Here is a 9,824-nt window from a genome sequence, read left to right as displayed (position 1 = left end):
TTTTCTTTCATTTCTTTTCTGCTATTAGGAAAAGAACAAAACTAAGGATTGTTTTCACTTTTCTGCTTGGTTTTTTGTTACAATCATATGCATTTATTTATATTAAAATATAAGCAACAAAAGTTTCTTGTTATGACTGGTTCATATGATAACTAATAACTATATATGTAAATGGTTTTAAGTCATAAGAAACACTAACTTTGCATTAACATTGAGAAAGATTCAAAGGAGTACTAAGAATATAATAGAAGTCTTTGACAAAGATAATAACCATTGAAACTAAATTTGTGTTCAACTTCAATTGCATGCAAGAGTAACAAATAGAATAAGGTTGTTTTATTAATCTAGGTATGAAGACACATTAAAATGAATCATTAGGTAGGAGATTTTGGAATCGATCAACAACTCACAATTGTTTTAATACTAAGAGAAGTAAAGGAAAAACAATAAAAAAAAGGAACAAGTAAAATAATAGAAAAAATATGTGCAAAATTTATGTGTAAATATTACTTCTTTACTTTGTAAATGAATCAATATCAACAAGAGTAAAACAAAGAGAGAACATTAATGAGAAAAAAAAAATCTTTCAAGTCCTTAATATAGGATGTAGTTTAAAAGAGATCAATGATTCTTTTATAAGACATTGTTTAAATTTCTATGAAGGGTTCAATTTTATTTTTCTTCTTTGCCCCTATTAAATATTATGAGCATGTGTTTTTTTTTTATCAACAGATAATAATGAGAAGAGAGTTCTAGAATTCATTAATAATGAGAGCAAATTAGATACACTAGTAACATTGCTTTGAAAATTTCATAAAATAAACTGAATTAATTACTTTTATTGGTATGTATTATTATATAGAAGTGTTTTATATTAAGTATTAAAAGTATTTATATTTATACCTATTATATAATATTATAGGTGATATCAATCTATAATAAAGATTATGTACTAGGTAGATTATAATCAAATTGTAACATTTGAAGTGATATGCTCTTTTAAGTAAAAAGTGTTAGATAAAATATCACTATTCATTCTGTATGCATGCTTATTTTAAATTTACCTTAATTATCATAGATCCTATTATAAAAAAATTAACAAAAAGGTCATGACTCAATAAATTTTACTCTACGACCATTTTTGAAGGATCTATCTCCTGTCTCATTATATTTTTTTATCTTTTTATTAACATTACCTCTTTTTCAAAAATAAAATGCTACAAAAAGAAAAAAAAGTGCTCTATAATAAATGTAGAGAATGAAAAATATTAATATTAGGGAAGAATAAAATAGTACAGGTATAACTTGGCTTATTGAAAGATGACAAAATAAAGAAACATTATGAATAGAAGAATTGTACTATAATTCTTATCCTCTGTAACTTCTATCTATCATAATTTATCTCCTTTTTTTTACTCAAAACGATTAGTGTCGTAAACTCTGATTATACAACAAAGTAATAAAGAGACAAAAATATTTCATAATATATAACGAATCTTAGTTTGTTTGCAAAGTTCAAAATTGTTCTGGCTGGTGTTTTTTTCACTTTTCTGCAATATTCTTTGAAAATATTCTGCACATGGCTCGTTGTTTTGGATAAAGCATACAGTGCTATTGTACAGCAAGGTTTGTACACTAACCTAAAGAATTCAAACTAAGTGGCAAGCATTAAAAGACATGAAGGGAAATTATACATTATAGATATCTGCAAGTTTACATTAAGAATCAAACCAAAAGTTTTTCATGAATTTATGATGCAAGCTTCACTGATTTGTACTGTGCTTCTAACCCTGTTAAATCGAGGAGGAACACATGGAAATCCTGCTTGCTATGGTCTATTACTTCTTCCACTGAGGAATCCTTTGAACAACAACCTAAAAGGCCATCATAGTAAATATATTAATCCACTAGATCTATTGCACATGAAGGAAACTAAATCTTAATTTTGAAAGTAATCACTCAATATTTTTATGTCTCATTCTTTAAGACATCTATACAAAAAGATAAAGATTCCCCACTCTATTAAATTTCGTTTACTTTAAGGTGAAAGAGACTAGCATATGCATATTTTCTACTGTTGTCTTTCTCATTGAGGGTCCTATTGTAGACTTCATATAGGAATAGACATTTGAATGGTGCTTGTAGTGAATTGGAATAGCAGATATTGAAACTTTATGAAATATGGCACTCAATCAGATTAAATTATTATAAAATCAAATAACTTTTAATTAAAATATCCAATATGTAGATCATGATCATGGTATATGCTGTTCTCTTACACTCGTGATACCACTCTCGCTACACAGAACACCTAATTGTAGCAGAGAAAAAACAAAACAAAAAATAGATATGTAAAGTGAACCTTGATTTTGAAAGACACACCTACCTTGCCAGAGTTTTCTTTGTTTCCAACAATAGTTTGACAAGCCAGCCTCCAAGATTCAGGTTTCTGTTGAAAATGGCCAAAGCTTAGAATTAGAAGATCCAGAAAATTCAAAACTTACCATCATATCACCCTCAAAGAGTAAGATGACCTTTCTAAGAAATTTGTATTACAGTATAAAAGGGGTTATAAATCACCAGTCTGTTCCATTGGATAAGATGGAAGTGCATTCAATTCAATGACCTAATATCAAATTACTTTCTCAGAATATGAAATTTCTACACTGACTTAGGATAGGAGATTTCCAATCAGTTAAACCTTACATTCCTTCTAATATTATTCAATTCAACTATAAATTTAACCAGTTAAAATTGAACCATGACTTGAACAAAACGTTCTTGTGTGGTGACTTTGAGAGGGAGAGGAAACATGCCTTCTTAAGATATCTGAGTTCAGTATTGGTTCTTTCATTTAAAAGATCTTTTCCTTCAATAATCTGCAACAAAAGAATCAATATTACTTGCAATTAGAGATTAATGAGTATGCAGTATATACCTTGTAAAAAACCTTGAACTATACATGTCTCTTGAAAAACTCGAAAAAGAGAGAAGGTTCATACTTCGTAAATGTTATGCCAACTCATTGACCAACACAACATAGAACTATTTAGTTAAAAGTTAACACTGTCTACAGAATTGAGAAAGTTAATTTTCAATTACATGATTAATAAATCAGACAATTTACACATTGTTTAAAAAACATCTTATAAGGGGTTTTATTTTTATCAGCAAAACAGATCTTATAAGTTGTTCACAAACATCTTCCGATTTGACAGAAAAAAAGGGAAAACATATCTTATAAAGCAATGAATAATGAAAGCGAAGATAGGAACTTGTTATCATGACAACAACCAAAGTTTTTACCTCTACGATGCAAGTTCCACAGCTACCACCTCCTCCACAATTCATCAGTTTCCCCTGCTCTTCATGAAGTTAAAATTTAACAGCTACATAAATTTTATTTAAATAAGTACTTAATCATATTTGCTAATTTTGAATTTGATTTAATTCATATTAGGTTTGAGTTTTAAATTTACGTTTCTTATTTCTTTTAAAGATGTTCTAAAAACAATGGATAATAAATTAATATATGAAAGATTTTTTTATTAAAAATAATAACAAAAATACATTGATAACATTATATGATATATTTTTAATAAATTATTTTACTTTAATTATTTACCTATTTTTATAACAAAATTTAAGTTTAATTTAATATTATAAGTTTAGTTAAATGACACGTTGTCATTTAATAATGAGTTTACACAAAAAATCAAAACAACGTTAGTCAGAAAATTTTACTTTAGTCGTCTACCTCAGTCTTTGAAAATATTTATTATAAGAACCACTTTTTCTACACAGCACATCTTGAATTCTTTGAAGAACATTTCTTTTCTTAACATGTAATAATATATATAAATGTGATCATTCAATTGGTGCCATTGTAATAAAAAATTTATCTCACTCTCTATATATAAAAATAATTTATTCCAGCACTTTTACAAATTAATTTAATTTCTTTTAAATCTTATGAATTTAGACACTCGCTCATCAAGTTTTATTTTATGTTAGTCACATTTTAAGATTCTTCCAAATTTTACTTTAACTATAAAACTCACATTTTAATAGTACTTTGTTTCTTATAATTTAAAATTAATTTAATATTTTTTACAAGATTTAGATTTTAAATTTAATATTCTGGTCAAGTTTCTATACTAGAGATATTTTAAAACTAAAATAATATATATATATATATATATACACATTAAAATGGTAATTTTTTGTTTGATTAAATGTTTAAAATGCCTTTTATATAACTATAGTATGAGTAATCAAATTTTATAGGCATTGAAAATGTGGTGCAAAAGGAGATAGTGGTTGTGGTGGATTGAAAATCATGTGGTATGAGACATACATAGGTGGCGTAAAGCTCGATCTTGTTATCGGACATGATGTTCCTCAACAGCTTCTCTCCGCTTATCGCTTTTGCTTTCTCCACCGCATACCTCCCCTCACTCTCCGCTTTCGGCTGCAACAAACCATTTCCACATTTTTCATTCCGAATTCACTAACCCTAACTAACTCTATTCGCATATGCTAAATTATTTAGAACAAGGAGAGAACACACATCCAATTTTTTTAATTAAATTGAAGTTAGGTAGAAATGGGATTAACTGAACGATACCGCGATGAACTCCAGCTCTATTTCCGGAGGAGATTCCTGCGAAGTGGCGGCGAGAGCGACGGAGTTGGTCCGCCTCCGGGGAAAATAGGCGGTTGGATTCCGGCCGTCGGCGGTGAGGGGAATGGTGGTGAATAAATTCATGGAGGCCATTCTGTTTTCTGTTATTGATGGTTCGCGCAAACACGACTTCTCTCTGTTTTTGTGATGTAAAGTGCAATGGCCAATGAAGTGGTGTTTGTGTGTGTGTGATTTCTTACTCTATGCTACGTTTTGTATTTATATGTGATGCTCTAGAACTCGCTCGTTCTTAAATAAGTGTGTATGTATATGAATTTCATGTGTTAAGTAGATGATTATTCAGAATTTTATTTTTGTTTGCTTACCACAAAGAAAATAGTTTTTTTATTTTTTCACAAAAGCAAAGTATTATAAATTTTTAACAAGGGTGTTTATTGGTTTGTGTTCTTACATAGACGGGTAATAAGTCGTCTCCTTGAATAATTGTTGTTGGTGTCCATCTTTGACTCAACTTTTAGTCTTGATTAGAGATTAAATAATTGTAAAAGGTATTGAGATGTTCAAGTTATTGTTCGGTATAATGTGGTTGAAGTATTAATTGTTATTAAATACATATCTTTGTCTCATCCTTGGACATGTTTTTACATGATACCTAAAATAAATCGTCTCCTTGAATAATTGTTGGTGGTTTCCATCTTTGACTCGATTCTTAGTCTTGATTAGAGGTTAAATAATTGTAAAAGGTACTGAGATGTTCAAGTTATGGTTTGGTATACTGTGGTTGAAGTATTAATTGTTATTAAATACGTATCTTTGTCTCATCCTTGGACGTGTATTTACAGGATACCTGTGCAGATGGGTTAGTGTTTGACACAACTTACTGAATTAATCTTATGATTAAGGGAGGGTTTCGTACACGTGTGTTATGGTTAATCGGTTGTCTTAAACAAGAATTATCTTTAAGTGACCGACCTGTGTTCGACCTTCAATAGATTTGATCCTATGTGTTAATACCTCCTTGACCGCAGAATCACAGTAATTCGATGATGTGTGTCGTTGTCTCTTTGTTTAGTTACGTAACAATTTGTATATTGAATTTGTGATTTGAAAATTTTATAAAACCCAATCAAATCAATAATAACTTTTACTTTTTTTAATTAAAATTAAAATTAGCATATAATAGTTTTTCTAAGTTTTTTTTTGTGATTTAAAATAGAATTTTTATTGATTAAATGTGTTGGAAAGAGGTTAAAACCATGTATCGAATAAAGTTTATATTGCATCATTGAAATAAGGTCTAAAGTTAAAACCTTAGATGTTTAATATTTTGCAACTAAAGTTAAAACATTGATTGAAGGAAAATATATCATGTATCACAATGCATAACAATGTATCGACTAAAGTTAAAACCTTAAATGTTTTAATATTTTGCAACAAATTTATTTATATCTTTATCATTGAAATAAGGTCTTTAATTTTTTTACTAATGGAATTTAATGCTAATGACAATCTTCTCAATCATCATCAAAAGGAGACAATACTATCTCTCAAGTAAGACCATCAACGTCTTTCGACAACTACTATTTGAAAACTTTACTACAAGAAAACACGTATATTAATGATCTTTGAAACAAAGTATATTCATAAAAAAGTAATAGTCTTTCTTTGACTGTTACAAGTTTAAGTTTAACCTTTGTATTCATTTACTTAAAATGCTTTGAATTATAATACTTTATTTTATCTTTGGATAGTGTAAAAGTTTAAAGAGACTTAAAATTACCTAGGGAGCTACTTAGAGAAGCATTAAAAAAATAACAATTTGATGTTTAATTAATTAAACTTAGTTTCACTATTATTGTTGGTTATTAATTCATATTTTATTATTGTTAATTCTGATTTTATTATCCTTAAACTATTTTACCGTTATTATTGCATTAATTGTCAGTTTACATTACTGTTAGTATTCATAGTTTATAGCTTACAGTAATTGTAATTTTATTATATATATTCTTGAAGTAAATCAAAATGAATAAGATCAGTTCAACAGTTTTGCAATTTTGTGTAATTACGTTCAATTAATTTCTACAACATTTTTCCTTCTGTTATTTTTTTCAATTAGTTCCTACAATTGGTATTAAGAGCTAGTCTGTTATCATGAACTCTACCCAATTATCAGTCCCTATCCTTGATGGAAAAAATTACAATAGATGGTGTGTGCAAATGAGAGTTTTGTTTGATTATCATGAGTTGGGATGTCGTTGAGAGTGGAGTGTCTGCATTAACTGCTAATGCAACTAAGGCGCAATGAGTAGCACATCGTGATTAGAAGAAGAAGGACAATAAGGCTTTGTATCTCATCCATCAAGGGATGAATGACGAGACGTTTGAACAGATAGAAGGAGCAACAACTGCAAGTGAGGCTTAGACCATTTTGTCAACTAATTATAAAGGTGATGACAAGATCAAGAGGGTGTGTCTTCAAACCCTAAGACGCTAATATGAACTGTTGCAAATGGAAACCACAGAGACTGTTGATGTCTATATAAATAAAGTTCTTGTGTTGAAAAATCAGATGAAGACCAATGGTGAAACACATTTGGAGCAGGCAAAGGTGGAAATTTTTTTGAGATCTTTAACTCCCAGATTTGAACATGTTGTTGCTGCAATTGAAGAGGCCAATGACATTTAAAAAATGACAGGTTATTGTCTGGTTCCCTACGAGCGCATGAGCAGCGGATGAATGAAAATAATATTGAAAAACCAATTGAACAGGCTTTACAAGCACAAGCCTCAATTGGTAGCTCCTATCATAAACACGGTAGTTCACGAGGTAGAGGACGGGGACATGGTGGTAGTTATTCCAGCAAAGGTCGTGGTGGCCAGAATCATGGAGGCGCTGAGCAAAACAACACTGGTTTCAATCACATTCCATGTTCAAATAACTCTTGGTGCGGAGAACATGGTCGTGGAGGACGAGGAGACATTTATAATAAATCAAATGTGGAATGTTATAACTGCCATAAATGTGACCATTATACAAATGAGTGCAAATCAAAAGGTGATAATCATGCTGCCAATTGTGCTCAAGAAGACAGTAATCACATACAAAATAAAGAGGATCATGCAATACTAATGGCAGCCACATCAAATGAAACCCCAAACAATCAGACTTGGTATTTGGATACAGGTTGCACAAATCATATGTGTTGTCAGAAGGAGAGTTGTTTGCAGATTTGGATGACTCATTTCGCACAAAAGTGAAATTCGGTGATGGCAAGTTCGTTCCGGTGACTGGAAAAGGGCGAATTCTTATCACATTGAAGAATGGTGATCACAGGTACATCTATGATGTTTTCTATGTACCTGATATGAAAAGGTAATCTGTTGAGTATGGGACAACTGGCCGAGAAGGGTTACGTGATGCACATAGTTGAAAATAAATTCTCAATTTTTGATAAAAAAGGTAATTTGATTCTTAAAACCTTTTTATCAAAAAACCGCATGTTTCCAATAGATATTCATATGGGTGATTTCAAGTGCTTGAATGCAATAGTGAATAATGAATCGTGGTTATGGCATTTACGCTTTGGGCACTTAAATTTTCAAAGTGTGGAAAATCTCTCCAAACGAAATTTAGTGAATGGTTTACCCCATATTCACCCTGATCAATTGTGTGAGGCTTGCATTTTTGGAAAGAATCATAGGATACCATTCGTTAAGGAGCCTTGGCGTGCAAAATTTCCTTTGAAGCTTGTTCATACAAATGTTTGTGGCCCGATGAACATATCATCAATTGGAGGTAATAAGTATTTTTTAACCTTTATTGATGGTTTTTCAAGGAAAACCTGGATTTATCTATTGAAAAAGCAAGGATGAGGTATTCCACTGCTTTAAAATATTTAAAGCAGTTGTTGAAAGATAGAGTGACAGACAAATTAAGATGGTGCGTAGTGATGGAGGAGGTGAGTACAAATCTAATGAGTTCAAGAGGCACTGTGAAGAACTTGGATTGCAACATAACATAACATAACATGTCCCTACATACCTCAACACAACGGAGTTGCCGAGAGAAAGAATAGAACAATCATGGACATGGTGAAGAGCATGCTTAAAGCGAAAGGTATGCCAAATTATTTTTGGGCTGAGGCCGTAACATGTGCGGTATATTTGATAAACAAATCACCCACTCAGAGTGTTCCTAACACAACTCCGATTGAGGCATGGAGCGGATTCAAACCCAATGTGCAACACTTGAAGGTATTTGGGTCAATTACTTATGCTCATGTCCCTAAGGCAACAAGATCGAAGTTGGATGATAAGGTAATGAAGAACATTTTCATTGGATATAAGCATGGGGATACAAACTGTACAATCCAATGACAAAGAAGGTGGTTATCAGTCGTGATGTTACATTTGCCGAAGATGAGGAATGACAATGGAATGCAACAACTGAAATGGATTAAAAAAGACGATATATTTACGTTTTGAACGATGATGTGGAAGATGGAGTCACTCTTGAAGCACCTGCAGTTCAACCTGAAGCACCTGCAATTCAACCTGAAGCTGTAATTCAACCTGAAGTTGCAGCTCCAATTGCAACTATGATGGAGCGACCAAGAAGGCAACAACGACAACCTGTACACCTTCAAGATTGCGAAGTAAATCTTGATGAAGTTGATGACAATGGAGATTTGGTTCACTTTGCTTTTCTTGCAGATTCAGAACCCGTGAGACTTGCAGATGCCATTCAACACCCAAATGGCAAGAAGCTATGAATGAAGAATTGATGGCGATTGAGAAAAACAATATCATGACTCAAATTGTTTTTTTTAATCTAGATGTTCCAATTAAGATTTATGTTGACAATGTCTCTGCAATTAATCTTGCAAAGAATCCAGTTTTTCATCAAAGAAGTAAACACATTGATATTCGATATCACTTTCTGCGAGATCAAGTTGGGAAGAACATGATCAAAATGGAACAATGCAGATCAGAAGATCAGATTGCAAATATTTTCACTAAGCCATTAAAGATCAATGCTTTCATCAAGTTAAGACATTTGTTGGGCATGAAAGTTGTCCCAAATCAAAATTAAGGGAGGATGTTGATTATTAATTCTGATTTTATTACCCTTAAACTACCGTTATTATTGCATTAATGGTCAGTTTACAAGGCTGTT

The 9,824-nt window shown here is 31.1% G+C and overlaps 1 protein-coding gene across 1 annotated transcript; it reads right to left on the bottom strand.

Moving 5' to 3' along the window:
- Positions 1 to 1,501: 1,501 nt before the first annotated feature.
- LOC137813364 (photosynthetic NDH subunit of subcomplex B 3, chloroplastic) lies at positions 1,502 to 4,944 on the bottom strand. Its single transcript, XM_068615556.1, has 6 exons — positions 4,628 to 4,944; positions 4,358 to 4,471; positions 3,307 to 3,360; positions 2,817 to 2,879; positions 2,387 to 2,449; positions 1,502 to 1,874 (listed from the first exon to the last, which is right to left on the bottom strand). Exons 1-6 carry the CDS (start codon positions 4,775 to 4,777, stop codon positions 1,839 to 1,841), a joined length of 480 nt encoding a protein of 159 aa, XP_068471657.1. The 5' UTR covers positions 4,778 to 4,944; the 3' UTR covers positions 1,502 to 1,838.
- Between the last annotated feature and the right edge of the window lie 4,880 nt (positions 4,945 to 9,824).

This window comes from Phaseolus vulgaris, chromosome 1 (assembly GCF_000499845.2).
Source record: "Phaseolus vulgaris cultivar G19833 chromosome 1, P. vulgaris v2.0, whole genome shotgun sequence".
Taxonomy (NCBI): Eukaryota; Viridiplantae; Streptophyta; class Magnoliopsida; order Fabales; family Fabaceae; genus Phaseolus; species Phaseolus vulgaris.
This window is presented reverse-complemented; position numbering and strand designations above follow the sequence as displayed.

Coding starts and splice junctions, on each gene's coding strand:
- LOC137813364 (XM_068615556.1), bottom strand. CDS start 4,777: ATGGCCTCCATGAATTTATTCACCACCATTCCCCTCACCGCCGACGGC. Junction 4,472..4,627: donor TAGAGCTGGAGTTCATCGCG/GTATCGTTCAGT, acceptor GGTTTGTTGCAG/CCGAAAGCGGAGAGTGAGGG. Junction 3,361..4,357: donor TCGAGCTTTACGCCACCTAT/GTATGTCTCATA, acceptor CATGAAGAGCAG/GGGAAACTGATGAATTGTGG.